Here is a 15,000-nt window from a genome sequence, read left to right as displayed (position 1 = left end):
GTTGATAAGTATTTTTTTTGAAACAGTCAAATCAATCAAATCTTGTCTCCATCACCAACGTAATGGACGAGAAAATCAGACAAATATCCGGAATGAAGAAGCTGAAACCTTTTAGAATCAAAACAGACCAACCAACAAACCGAACTGAAAACAAACCTCAAGCTGAAGTCAACGACATAAAAAACGTTTCTTTAACCAGAAAATCTTATCTTTCCCGTCAATTAAGGTTAAATTTTGTATCCTGCTTTTCCTTCATCCGTCCCCTCTACTGTCTCACATGTCCTCTGCAGATCAGGAGCGTTTGGACTACGTGGAGGACTACCAGGATCTGTACACCAGCTCAGAAACCTTTGACGTTGAGGTGTTCTCCATCCCGTCTGAAGGTCTGTTCATGGCTGCAGCCAACAGGTACTGACCCAGATCTGAGAACAGGACCTGATTGTTTGACCTCGTTAAGGTCTTCAGGACATGAAGGACTAACCGGTCTAACCCTCCCGTCTCGTCCTGCAGGGACTCTCGTCCCGGTTCAGGTATCTACAAATGGAGAAACGGGTCGTTCCAGCTCTACCAGAACATCAGCACTCAGGAGGCTCGAGCCTGGAAACACTTCACCATCGGTGACCAGGTGAGAGCTGCTCCAGCTTTAAACCTCCTCACTTCACTTCTGGACCCAAAACTCCTACAGAGAAAAAAAAAGAGAGGAGAATCTACTAATCAACAATAAGAAATGAAGTCTTGTTGATTTTATATCATAAACATTTTTTTTTAAATCTCCTCAGCTTGTGATAACCACAGACGTTTTTAAAGATGTGTAAAAACGGTGACTCATGTCGGGTTTTAGGACTCTATTGTTGTATTTTTTCTCATCAGATTTTCCTGGTGGTGGCGAACTCCAGGGAGGCGGAGCCTGAGCTGTCAGTCATCTACCGGTGGAATCAGCGGCGGCAGCGTTTCCTCCGTCACCAAACTCTGGAGACTCACTCCGCTCTGGACTGGGAGGCCTTTCACATCCACAACCACAGCTTCCTGGTGGTGGCCAATCACAGACGAGGTAAACACACGGGTCCAGGTCTTAGAGCCACCTCTGAGACCTGGAGGATTAGATACCAAACCTCCATAATCCCCTGCTCTGATGTTGATCAATAGATTCCAATCAATCATCAATAACTTGCTCACCATGTTATCAAAGTTTGGAGGTCAGGAAGACAGTGATTCAGCTCGGCTGTAGAGAAACAACCAGGATTATTCCTTTGATGTGTCTTCACTCATTTTCATGTGTTTTAAGGTTTTAACTAATAGGTATTAACATGTAATCACTTACATTTAGACGATAACTTTATAAAGCCACGCTCACAATTCTTCTTTCATTTTGCTGACATATTAAAGTCACAAGGTTTGACAGAGGGAGTTTTAGATATCGCTTTGTATCACTTCATAAATCTGAAAATACTCTCAACAGCCATAAGAAATCAATGTTCTCCACGTTATTGGTGATACAATGTTGTATAAATCAGGCTCTGAATGATTTATGAACAAACCCCTTGGTGAAAACCTTCAGAATATAGAGAGGAATGAAACTGTAAAGTTTGGTGTATGTTGTGATTGTTATCACACAACTGTGTGAGGAAAACCAACCTGTGGAGTTCCTCAGGGCTCCAGTCTCGGGCCTCTTCTGTTTCCAATAGAGCAGATTAAACAACAAAATATCTCAGCTGTTACAGACAGAACACAGATTTATATAATCAATGATCAACAGATCAATGAATGGATCTACCAAAACACTGTCCAGTTAAACAGAGATTAAATATGATGCTTCTTTAGCTGAAGAAACACCTGTAAAATGATCAAAAGCTCCGGAACAGCTACTAAAGGGTTGTGTGTGAATGAAAACTTAAGAAGTTAAAAGCTCTGTGAAGAGTTCAGAGAGTTCAAAGCTCGTATCTCCTCGTCTGTGTTGTGTTTTATTGAACCATTAACATCAAACACACCTCCACCTGCACATTCATGTGGTGTGTGTGTGTGTGTGTGTGTGTGTGTGTGTGTGTGTGTGTGTGTGTGTGTGTGTGTGTGTGTGTGTGTGTGTGTGTGTGTGTGTGTGTGTTGTGTGTGTGTTTAAGTGTGTGAGTGTGTGTTTAAGTGTGTGTGTGTGTGTGTGTAAAGATAAAACACTCATTGATCTGAGCTGAAAGGAAGGAAAGATTGTTTATGATCTGACCATCTGAAAGAGAAACACAGAAAGAAAGAAAGTCAGCTGATGCAGGTGTACTGTGGTTAGATCACACACACACACACACACACACACACACACACACACACACACACACACACACACACACACACACACACATTTAAAGCAACAGTCCAACGTATCAGATGAAACTTTAAATATTTATTTAATCTACACCTAATAAATTAAAATAACAATATATCAAATTATATTATAACAATTATGATCATATTGATACAATGATATTGGTTAAAATCGATAATCCTTTTTAAAAATAATAATAATATGTTATGATGTTGTTGTGTTTCACCAACATCAGTAGGATGTACATAGTACTTCAGTACAACAGTTAATTGAATGCTTTGAAAAATAATGAAATAGTAAGAAATTATGATCAAAATAAAAATCACAATAACATTGACTGGCTCCTGAAGTGTCCCTCAGATTATTTCATTAAAGTGATTAAAGTGTCTCTGTGTCCTCAGCCAGAGACTCCAACCACAACATCCACAGTGTGATCTACAGGTGGAACCCAAACACAAAGGTAACGTTGTCCTCTTAAACCTGCTGTCCTCACAAACACACTGTCCTCTTAAACCACCTTCATTCTGTCTCATCCCTTGTCCTCTTCTGTCTCATCGTCTCTCCTCTGTCCTCCCGTCTTCCGTCCCGTCCCTCTAGCTGTTCGAGGTGAACCAGACACTGTCCACGTCCGGAGCGTATGACTGGGAGTTCTTCTCGGTGGGACCGTACCACTTCCTGGTGGTGGCCAACACCTTTGACGGTCAGACCACCACCATCAGCTCCACCGTCTACGTCTGGCTGGACGGCTGCTTCCAGACCTTCCAGAGCATCCCGGTGAGTGTCCGTAGTCTTTGTGATGTAGATCTGGAGGTAGCAGGTCTGGGTTCAGGATCTAGTGAGTCTGTTCCTGACAGGAGAGTCTCTACCTGTACAGGTGAGTCTCTATCTTTATGGTTGAATCTGACCCTTTACAGGTGAGTCTGTACCTGAACAGGTGAGTCCTTTCAGAGGCTCACAGCTGGGTGCCAGCAGCGAGCAGACAGACATGAAGAAGAGGATCATCTCAGTAATCTCAGTGAGTCAGACTTTACCAGACCCACAGCTGTCTGTGTGTTTAGGACTTAATGCTGACTGAAGTTTGTGGATTAAAGGGACATTCAGTGTCTTTGATGACCTCGTAGATCTTTTCTCTCTCAGCTGTGAGAACATTTACGTTTACTTCTAATCAAAACTTCTTCATCCGGTCTGGATTCTATCCATCTGCTTTTCACCTGGACAGGTTATCAGGATCTGATTGGATTAGTTTCTGTGTTGTTAGTATTTTACTGAGTGTGTTTGCACTGAGACTTGTTTTGGTCTCGTGGTTGTTTTATCTCAGAGTCCTTGACTCCAGACCTGATCAGGTTCTCATAGTCTTCCTCAGCAGCTGGACTGAAGGAGATAAATGGAAGATGATGCTTTAACCTGCGTTTTGATGAAATATGGTCCGGTATCACTCAGCTGACCTGCAGCCTCTGAGCTGCATGTTTAAAGCTGATCATTATTAATTATGTTTCCTGCTGCTTCATTCACTCCTGTAATAACTCTGAAGGCAGGACGTCCTGCAGTAAACAGGTCAAACGGTAATAAAACTGTAAATGTGAAGACAGACGTTCACATGAAAGCAGTTCTTTAAAAAAATCACTTTCTGATTTATGAAAATGTCTTTTTACTTTTTCTGCTCAGTTAGTTCATGAGGCTGTGATTAAAAAGGAAAAGACACCCTCCAATTAAAACACAGGAACCATGGGAGTGTAATTAATGTGTGTGTGTGTGTGTGTGTGTGTGTGTGTGTGTGTGGGGTTTCCAGCAGCAGACTGTTTGGACTCGTCCGTCAGTGCAGATCATCTCACTGAAGACGTTTATTGGATTTTTAAAAACCACAGAAAACATGTTAAAGCTTCATGAAAACCTTTAATTCAACTTCTGACAGAAACATTCGCAGCCAGAACTCATTAAACTCTGTTTACACCTCGTGTAATAGATCTACAAATACATCTCAGTTCACCGACTGCTGCTGACAGAAATATAAACCCTGCTGGCACCCTCTAGAGGCAGCAGGAGGCATTACACCCTCAACTAAAACACCCTGATGATTCCTCTGATTATTTAACTGAATAGGCTATAAAATGTGGAGGCTGGGGATTTGAACACACTTTGAGTCATGATTAATATTAGACACAAACTACCTGGAGGCCATAAATCCCTGCCATCGCCAGGTTGTTTTTCTTTCAACCAGTGAACAGGAAGTGACCATATATGGAGTGAGGAGGAGTGACGTAGAGACGCCGTATACGTCTCTGGTGTCGACCTGTCAATCAGTGTGTAGCCCCGCCCTAAAGCATCCCCTGCTTTATGGTCTGTTTGACTCTAAATGGAGCATCATTTACTAAATGAACATCATGCTGTATTGAAGAAGACAATGTTTACTGAGGTAATGGGCTGATTCAAATCTGAAGGGTTCATCCTCTGGAGAGGAGGAAGCAGATCAGGTAATTTCAGGACAATCTGATAAGTTATGGTCAGAACGTTTTGATACTTCTTGTGTGCACGTGGAGCCTGATGGTGGCGGTTGAGAAAAACTGGGATTCATCCTGTGGGGAACATGAATATCCACAGTGACTTTAATGGAAATCTGACCAGTCATTGTTGAGACGTTTCAGTCTGGAACAAAGTGCTTTGCGGGCTTATTGTAGAATAAAAACTCCTGGTCATGTTCCCCGTTACATCATGAAGTCCATGTTTGTTTTTAAAAAGTGAATCTACCTGGATGTGAATGTTTCCCGTCTTTGGTTACCTTCATTTATTCCTCCGTCTGCAGACGGTGGGAGCGACGGACTGGGAGACGTTTCAGATCGACGGCAGGTTCTTTCTCGCCGTCGCCAACAGTCAGAGGGTTTCCAACAGCGGCCCAAATCTCTACAGCATCAACTCCACCGTGTACGAACTCAACCGGCTCACACAGACCTTCATCCGCTTCCAGGATATCCTCACACACAGGTGACCCACCGGCTCTTTGCACCGGAGTTGCTGATTCAGTTGCAGGTGTTGTGTTTTAAGCAGAGCAGCAGGTCTATAGATTAGTGTTTGGCGCTGGACGAATCAGCCATCACATCGTTGGTTGTTTTTATGGGCAATTCAGTGATGTTTCATTATTTTATGTTGCTAATTTAATATTCTGCCTCGAAAGAAATGAACCAGTTGTTGGGCTGATGTTGGTCGGTTGTCCACCAAACCTCACTGAGCACAGAGACCAAGAACAACACTAACCGTTGTAACGTCCCATTAAGGACACTGGTGACATGATGTTGTTGTTTTCAGTGCTGTGGACTGGGAGTTCTTCACCATCGGAGAGGAGAAGTTCTTGGTCGTAGCCAACTCTCATGATGGCAGCTCGTACTCTCTGAACAGTGTCATCTACAGGTGCGTACTTCCTGTCAGTTGGTTTCAGGTGTCTGTTGGTTTCTGTTGGGGTCTGTTGGTTTCTGTTGGTTTCTGTTGGGGTCTGTTGGTTTCTGTTGGTGTCTGTTGGTTTATGTTGGGGTCTGTTGGTGTCTGTTGGTTTATGTTGGGGTCTGTTGGGGTCTGTTGGTTTCTTTTGGTGTCTGTTGGGGTCTGGTTTCTGTTGGTGTCTGTTGGTATCTGTTGGGGTCTGTTGGTGTCTGTTGGGGTCTGGTTTCTGTTGGTGTCTGTTGGTGTCTGTTGGAGTCTGTTGGTGTCTGTTGGTGTCTGTTGGGGTCTGGTTCTGTTGGTGTCTGTTGGTTTCTGTTGGTTTCTGTTGGTGTCTGTTGGGGTCTGGTTTCTGTTGGTGTCTGTTGGTGTTTGTTGGTTTCTGTTGGTTTCTGTTGGTGTCTGTTGGTTTCTGTTGGTGTCTGTTGGTTTCTGTTGGGGTCTGTTGGTGTCTGTTGGGGTCTGTTGGTTTCTGGTGTGTGATGGGGTCTATAAGTGTCTGTTGTTGAGTATTTTGTGTATTTGTAGGTTATTATCTCAGTATGTTTTGTGTTTTCAGGTGGCAGGGTTACGAGGGCTTCGTTCCGGTCCACAGTCTGCCAACGTTCGGCTGCAGAGATTGGGAATACTTCAGCACCGATGAAGGCTCCTTCCTCGTTTACTCCAGCGCCACCTCCAGGCTCAGCAAGGTCTTCAAACTCAGGACCTACTGAAAGAAACTCTGTCCTGCAGCTTCAGACTTCAGAAACACTACATAATACTGGTCACCTCCAGACTCAGAATGTCCTCAAACCAAAACAATTTATGATTTACCAACTTCATCACGTCATTATTCACATTATTGTTTTAATGAGCGAAGTCTTCAGGGTGTATTTGCTTCACAGCTTCAGCCTGTGGAAGAAGTTTCAGGAGTCAAATCCAACTGAGATATAGTTTGAGCTTTGTTCTCTTCAGGGAAGCTAATGATCACGAAATAGATTTATATATGAAGCACTTTTCTGAAACAGTTTATTTGAAAAGATTAAGTCATGTTAAGCTCAGCTGATAAGGACGCTGCCCTCAAGTGGGGAAATGAAAACATTTCAACAAGAACAAAGGACTCATGCAGGCTGGATGGGATCTTCTTATCTTAGATATCAGACTACCATTCAGGTTCACAACCATTAAAACCCTCTGAACATTTGTTTGAACTAAAGGGCTAAAGTGAAGTTCTATCATCCAGCGTATCATGTGACTTCTCCCAAAGATGTTCACTTGACTTTTGAAGACACAGAAAACCAGCAAATGTTCACATTTGAGAACCTGAAACTGGAGAACGTTAAACAGTCTTAAGCTCTATTCAGACCGGATTTATGCCTGTAAGGGAGGTTAACCTGAACTCATCTAACGAAGCAGAATGACCAAACATGATCACTGAGGAGACAAAAACAATAAAAACACTCAGATGAAAATCCACTAAATCCACTCTAGTGTATGAAAAACACCTCAGCGTCCTTTGGCTGCAGAAAATCTCGACAAATCTCCTTTTGTGTCTCTGCTTCCTTCTGACTGAAATAACCTGAAGCCGGAAACATGCTGATGCTAGCAAACAACCTGCAGGTTCTGTTGTTTAAAAAAACTGACTAAAAATCCTCAGAAAACCGTCGTTATCAACAGTGTGACTGGCTTCAAGTAGCTTTAGCTCACCAATCTAGATAGCATGCTAACTGAAGACCTTTAGATACCGTTTAGACTTGGTACATAGAAAGCTACGAGAAACTACAAGTTAGCAAGTTAGCTGGCTAAGATGCTAACTGACCACTAAGTTCAGTCTCATTCAAAGACCTGTTTGTACGAGTTTTAGCTTTAATAGAGCTGGATGGGGACACACAGCTAATAAGCTATAATAGCTTCCTCCATTTTAAACCCTCCGACTCTCCGTCCAATCACAGCTCAGCTCTGTGAAGGCGGCCTGTTATTGGTCAACGCGTTGAATGCTGGTCGTCAAAGTTGAACTTTAAAAACTTCGTCCAAAGTTGTATTTGTCAAATCTGCAGATTGCTGCAAGTTCCTTTGAAATTAACTTTACTATTTTTAAAACGCTTTTAGATTTTAAACGCTGATGTGACAACATCCTTCCAATGGTGTATTGTCAGAATAAGAGTACACCTTATTTTGAAAGTTTCTGTGCGAAGCAAAAGTGATTTATATTTTTCACTTTAAACTGGAAGAAATACCATACGTTTGTTGTTTTTTTATAGATGTAAATTACTCATAAGCTATTATGAAAATGTTTATTCAAACTGCCTCAGATGTTTCTGATATTAAAGCAGAAAATATCATCATGTGATGCAGCGTGTTTCTGTACAACCAAAGAAAACCACAGGTTGACGGTTCAAACTGAATATTATCTGAATTGTATGTATGTTGAGAGTTGTGCTGTGCACTTGTAATTCATAATATAGATTTGTGTTGTGACTTTGTTATGAAATTCATCCAACGCTGTGTTTCTGTTCTCTTTTACACCACTAGAGACACTATTGGACCCTCAGGTGTCTTTTAAATATCGTCATGTAGCCAAACAGTAATTTATTATGTGTGTGTTATATGTTTGCTTAAAGATCCTAGATAGCTGCAGTTTTGGAGTAATAATATATTATTTTCATGATAAAACACTTGTTATCTGTGACAGAATTTATTATTCAGAATATTCCATCTTTATACAACTGTTTGTATCTTCATGTGATAATAAATCTCTGATGTTGTGATTTCCTGCTCCAGTTTACTTTTATTTCTGTTTCCATGTCAACCAGTTTTCTATGATTTCACCCTTATTTATATATTCATACATCATGACATGAACAAGTAGATTTAACCAGATTTTACAATGAAATCATTGTAGATATATATCTATATAATACAAATTAAATACTATCCAGTATATATATATAGTATTTTATTTGTATATATATATATATATATACAAATAAAATACTATATATACATACTGGATAGTATTTTATTTATATATATATATATATATATAATATAAATAAAATACTATCCAGTATGTATATATATATATACTGTGTAGTATTTTATTTGTATTATATATATATAAATATATTTATGTATATATATTTTTATATATATATAGTATATATATATAGTATTTTATTTGTATTATATATATTTATATATATTTTTATATATATTATATATATTATATTTTTTTTTATATATATATTTTATATATATATATATATATATATATTTTTTTTATTATTATATATATATATATAGTATATATATATATATAGTATTTTTTTTTTTTTATATATAGTATATATATATATATATAGCGGCTGTATATTTTTCGAACCCCTCTACAGGCAACATATGAGCGAGACATAACCCCAAGTTGCTCCCCGGGCGCTTCATTTTTCCGGGATTTAAATGCAGAGAACCGAATTTCCCCATTGTGGGACTAATAAATATATTATTATATTATATTATTATATACACACTATATATAATACAAATAAAATACTAAAATATATATAGTATATATATTTTTATATATATGTATATATATATACACTATATATATATATAATATGTATATATATATACTATATATTTTTATATATATGTATATATAGTATTTTATTTGTATTATATATATATACTATATATATATTTATATATATACTATATATATATATATATATATATACATATATATGTATATATATGTATATAGTATATATATATATACTATATATAGTATATATACATATATACAGTGGTGTATAAAGTACCCAAAAGCCATACTTGAGTAAGGGTGGCTTTACACGACAACGCTCCCGGGTGAAACCGACAAAATATTTTATCAGATGTGCCTTTCGTTTAGACGGCGACAGCGTTTTTGGGGCTTAAAAACGCAAAAAAATGAACCCACCCTCCAGAGTGGAAATCTTAAAAACGCTCCACCGTCACGTTCCCGTCTAAAGGGTTGAAAACGCAAAGGTGTGCTCTGAGCTGACGTCATACCCATGTGCAGTACAGCCAAACACCAACAAACATCAGAATCAACATTATTTTAATGGCCACACATACAGGAAATTAACATGTCGGATTATATCCATCAGTCGGAGATTCTATCTGCTTTTATAACTATCCAGGAGTCATTTCAGCAAATAAGCCGAGTAGTAACACACATAACAGAACATAGAAGGCGCATTAATTACCTAGGCATAGGGCAATTGTTTGATGCTCCAATTCGTCGGAGGCGAACCAGACAGGTGTGGATTAGACCCGGGAGAACCAGACAGGTGTGGATTAGACCCGGGAGAACCAGACAGGTGTGGATTAGACCCGGGAGAACCAGACAGGTGTGGATTAGACCCGGGAGAACCAGACAGGTGTGGATTAGACCCGGGAGAACCAGACAGGTGTGGATTAGACCCGGGAGAACCAGACAGGTGTGGATTAGACCCGGGAGAACCAGTCTATGGTGGGACAACTTTGTTCAAGGCGAAGTTGACGACAGAGCATGGCGTGAAAACTTTCGCATGTCCAAAGATTCGATTGTCCTGGACTGGACTGAGGTCTCGGGCTGTCTATTGACTCTACCGGCGGATCAGATGGTGTAATGCTCGACTCGCTAGCACTATCCACGGTGTTGTTTACTTCAGCTGTTTCGACACCAGCCTCTATTGTGCTGGTGGCTGGCGACCCACCCCATATGTCATTGCATAAATCAAAAAAAAGTGAGATCACTCTCCCATGGCCACTCCGCCGTTGAGTATCGACAGCCTGCCTATATTTTGCCCGGACTCCTTTCAGTTTGGATCCGATTTGGGTTTTGCATATAGCCTCCTTCTCATGGGGATATCCGTCCCTCCAGGTATAGGATACTGACGCAGAGATTCGGTCCATATATCCACATATTTTGTCTGACAGGACTCCCAGTCCACTCCCTCTTGTGCCTTTGTGGCTTTGTAATCAACTGTTGTATGCAGCAACAGCTCAACCTCCTCGTCTGTCCAGACAAAGTTTTCTGTTCGCTTCTTTGCCATGTTTTGGTTTTCCGAATTTCGATTTCGCGCTAAGGAGAGAAGTAGAAGGACGTTTCAGCGCATGCGCGCTCTTGGTGTTGTTGTATGGCAGTGCTTCACAGCATAGATATATATAGAACACTAGATAAATATATATATATATCTATGCTTCACAGCACCACCTAGCCACCTGGCATGCATACTACATCAAATTTCACACATTTTTGCGTCCCCGTGTGCATGCAGATTTCCACCCAAAGTCGCTCGTCTAAACGCGAAATAAAAAGTGGGAACGCAACGCCACTTTTGCGGTTTGTGTTCAGATCGTTGTCGTGTAAAGCTAGCCTAAAAGTAAAGATACCTTCCTGGAAAATGACTCCAGTAAAAGTCACCTATTAGAATACTACTTGAGTAAAAGTATTAAAGTATCTGATATTTGCTGTACTTAAGTATCAAAAGTAATTTTCTGATATTAAATGTACTTAAGTATTGAAAGTAAAAGTACAAGTAAATGCTGTTAATAAAAAAGCAAAGGGTCAGAATTTTGAGAATTATGAGGTTTATTCTTTTAAGTGTTGTGGCCACCATGACCAAGGACAAGGAGTTGTGTTGAAAATAATTGGGTTGGCTGTGATCCATCCAGGAGCAACAATGTTGAACACAATGGGCAAAGGTTTTGCTCAAGCTGAATCTGCAATTGGGCGACTGCTACCATCATAACTCGAACAAAACATGATCAATACTAAAGCAGCACCGAAAGTAACAACCCAGTCATTACTTGAAACTGAAAAATGTCCTGTTCATCTTCAAAAGAAGTTGGTTTTCAAAATTGCGAGAATTCAGTCTTGCTCTTCTTGGGCTGAAGACGAGTCCTGCGATGCTAAATAGCCTTTCACAGGCCGCTGAGGCAGGTAGAGGTGTGTTCAGCTTCACAGACAGCTTGCACACAGCTGGGAAGGATTTCAGCAAGGTCATGTGATCTGCTGAACAGGCCAAGTATCCATCCAGTTGTTTGGTGCTGTCTCGTGCTTGAGACGACTGCAGGGCAGAGAAGAAGTCATCTTCATCAGATGAACTGGACCTGGTGGCATCACCTAGCTGCAGGGAGGGTTCTTCCATGTGCTGCTTGATGTAGTCCATTCCTGAAATATAGTGAGGGTGAAAATATAAATGATAGGATTAATACAACTTTCTAACATGTCATGACCCCAACCTAAGGTTTTGTACTAAATAGTTTGTTTTAATTTGAGGTTTATACATTTAGTTTCATGCACTGTCCATGCATCCATGATTGATTTGTGGATTTGCCAATATTACAAAGAGTCAAAATGTACACCCATACACTTATTGTTCACTATCCCCATGTTGTCTTACCCATTCTGATTGTGGCATCATCCTTTGTTAAGGTGGTGTACATGCTTTCTCTGAAACAGTGAGAGAAAGACATTAACGTTAGCTAACGTTAAGCTAGCTAACGTTAAGTTAGCTAACGTTAGCTAGCCTAACGTTAGCTAACTAGTGCTGCAATGATTATAGCTAAGATGACTCAAATCAACAAAGTCTCACAACTGTCAACACTTCCTCAGCTCACTAACTCGCTAGCGATCTGTCTACTACACTAATGTCTCATTTGATTTACGATAGCTAGCCAACGTTACAAGCCTAACATACACCATGTGTAGCTAAACTAGAAGATCAGACACCTGCCCACAGATATACTCCACCCTGTGGGAAACACTAGATATACTCCACCCTGTGGGAAACACTAGATATACTCCACCCTGTGGAAACACTAGATATACTCCACCCTGTGGGAAACACTAGATATACTCCACCCTGTGGAAACACTAGATATACTCCACCCTGTGGGAAACACTAGATATACTCCACCCTGTGGGAAACACTAGATATACTCCACCCTGTGGAAACACTAGATATACTCCACCCTGTGGGAAACACTAGATATACTCCACCCTGTGGGAAACACTAGATATACTCCACCCTGTGGAAACACTAGATATACTCCAATCCTGTGGAAACACTAGATATACTCCACCCTGTGGGAAACACTAGATATACTCCACCCTGTGGGAAACACTAGATATACTCCACCCTGTGGAAACACTAGATATACTCCACCCTGATATACTCCACCCTGTGGGAAACACTAGATATACTCCACCCTGTGGGAAACACTAGATATACTCCACACTAGATATACTCAACACTAGATATACTCCACCCTGTGGAAACACTAGATATACTCCACCCTGTGGGAAACACTAGATATACTCCACCCTGTGGAAACACTAGATATACTCCACCCTGTGGGAACACTAGATATACTCCACCCTGTGGGAAACACTAGATATACTCCACCCTGTGGGAAACACTAGATATACTCCACCCTGTGGGAAACACTAGATATACTCCACCCTGTGGAAACACTAGATATACTCCACCCTGATATACTCCACCCTGTGGGAAACACTAGATATACTCCACCCTGTGGGAAACACTAGATATACTCCACCCTGTGGGAAACACTAGATATACTCCACCCTGTGGAAACACTAGATATACTCCACCCTGTGGAAACACTAGATATACTCCACCCTGTGGGAACACTAGATATACTCCACCCTGTGGGAAACACTAGATATACTCCACCCTGTGGAAACACTAGATATACTCCACCCTGTGGAAACACTAGATATACTCCACCCTGTGGGAAACACTAGATATACTCCACCCTGTGGAAACACTAGATATACTCCACCCTGTGGAAACACTAGATATACTCCACCCTGTGGGAAACACTAGATATACTCCACCCTGTGGGAAACACTAGATATACTCCACCCTGTGGAAACACTAGATATACTCCACCCTGTGGAAACACTAGATATACTCCACCCTGTGGGAAACACTAGATATACTCCACCCTGTGGGAAACACTAGATATACTCCACCCTGTGGAAACACTAGATATACTCCACCCTGTGGGAAACACTAGATATACTCCACCCTGTGGGAAACACTAGATATACTCCACCCTGTGGAAACACTAGATATACTCCACCCTGTGGAAACACTAGATATACTCCACCCTGTGGAAACACTAGATATACTCCACCCTGTGGAAACACTAGATATACTCCAATCCTGTGGAAACACTAGATATATACCCTGTGGAAACACTAGATATACTCCAATCCTGTGGGAAACACTAGATATACTCCACCCTGTGGGAAACACTAGATATACTCCACCCTGTGGAAACACTAGATATACTCCACCCTGTGGGAAACACTAGATATACTCCACACTAGATATACTCAACACTAGATATACTCCACCCTGTGGAAACACTAGATATACTCCACCCTGTGGGAAACACTAGATATACTCCACCCTGTGGAAACACTAGATATACTCCACCCTGTGGGAACACTAGATATACTCCACCCTGTGGGAAACACTAGATATACTCCACCCTGTGGGAAACACTAGATATACTCCAATCCTGTGGGAAACACTAGATATACTCCACCCTGTGGAAACACTAGATATACTCCACCCTGTGGAAACACTAGATATACTCCACCCTGTGGGAACACTAGATATACTCCACCCTGTGGGAAACACTAGATATACTCCACCCTGTGGGAAACACTAGATATACTCCACCCTGTGGGAAACACTAGATATACTCCACCCTGTGGAAACACTAGATATACTCCACCCTGTGGAAAACACTAGATATACTCCAATCCTGTGGGAAACACTAGATATACTCCACCCTGTGGAAACACTAGATATACTCCACCCTGTGGGAAACACTAGATATACTCCACCCTGTGGGAAACACTAACCGGCTCTGAGATATATACGTATATATATATATATATATATATATATATATATATATATATATATATATATATATATATATATATAGTATATATATATATAGTATATATATATATATATATATAGTATATATATATATAGTATATATATATATATATATATATATATATATATATATATATATATATATATATATATATATATATATATATATATATATATATATATATATATATATATATAGTATATATATGTATATATATATATATACTATATATATATATATATATATATATACGTATATATATATATATATATATATATATATATATATATATATATATATAT

General features: G+C 40.0%; 1 protein-coding gene across 1 annotated transcript in view; it reads left to right on the top strand.

The window, feature by feature from the left end:
• Nucleotides 1–6,453, top strand: part of tspearb (thrombospondin-type laminin G domain and EAR repeats b) — a 15,172-nt gene extending 8,719 nt beyond the window's left edge. Inside the window, 8 exon segments of the mRNA XM_054615858.1 lie at nucleotides 291–408; nucleotides 511–625; nucleotides 871–1,051; nucleotides 2,719–2,771; nucleotides 2,909–3,085; nucleotides 5,112–5,290; nucleotides 5,612–5,713; nucleotides 6,300–6,453. Coding sequence (XP_054471833.1) covers nucleotides 291–408; nucleotides 511–625; nucleotides 871–1,051; nucleotides 2,719–2,771; nucleotides 2,909–3,085; nucleotides 5,112–5,290; nucleotides 5,612–5,713; nucleotides 6,300–6,453 — 1,079 coding nt within the window.
• The last annotated feature ends 8,547 nt before the right edge of the window (nucleotides 6,454–15,000 follow it).

This window comes from Anoplopoma fimbria, chromosome 16 (assembly GCF_027596085.1).
Source record: "Anoplopoma fimbria isolate UVic2021 breed Golden Eagle Sablefish chromosome 16, Afim_UVic_2022, whole genome shotgun sequence".
Lineage (NCBI taxonomy): Eukaryota > Metazoa > Chordata > Actinopteri > Perciformes > Anoplopomatidae > Anoplopoma > Anoplopoma fimbria.
The sequence above is the reverse complement of the archived record's forward strand: the minus strand, read 5'-3'. Positions and strand labels throughout refer to the sequence as shown.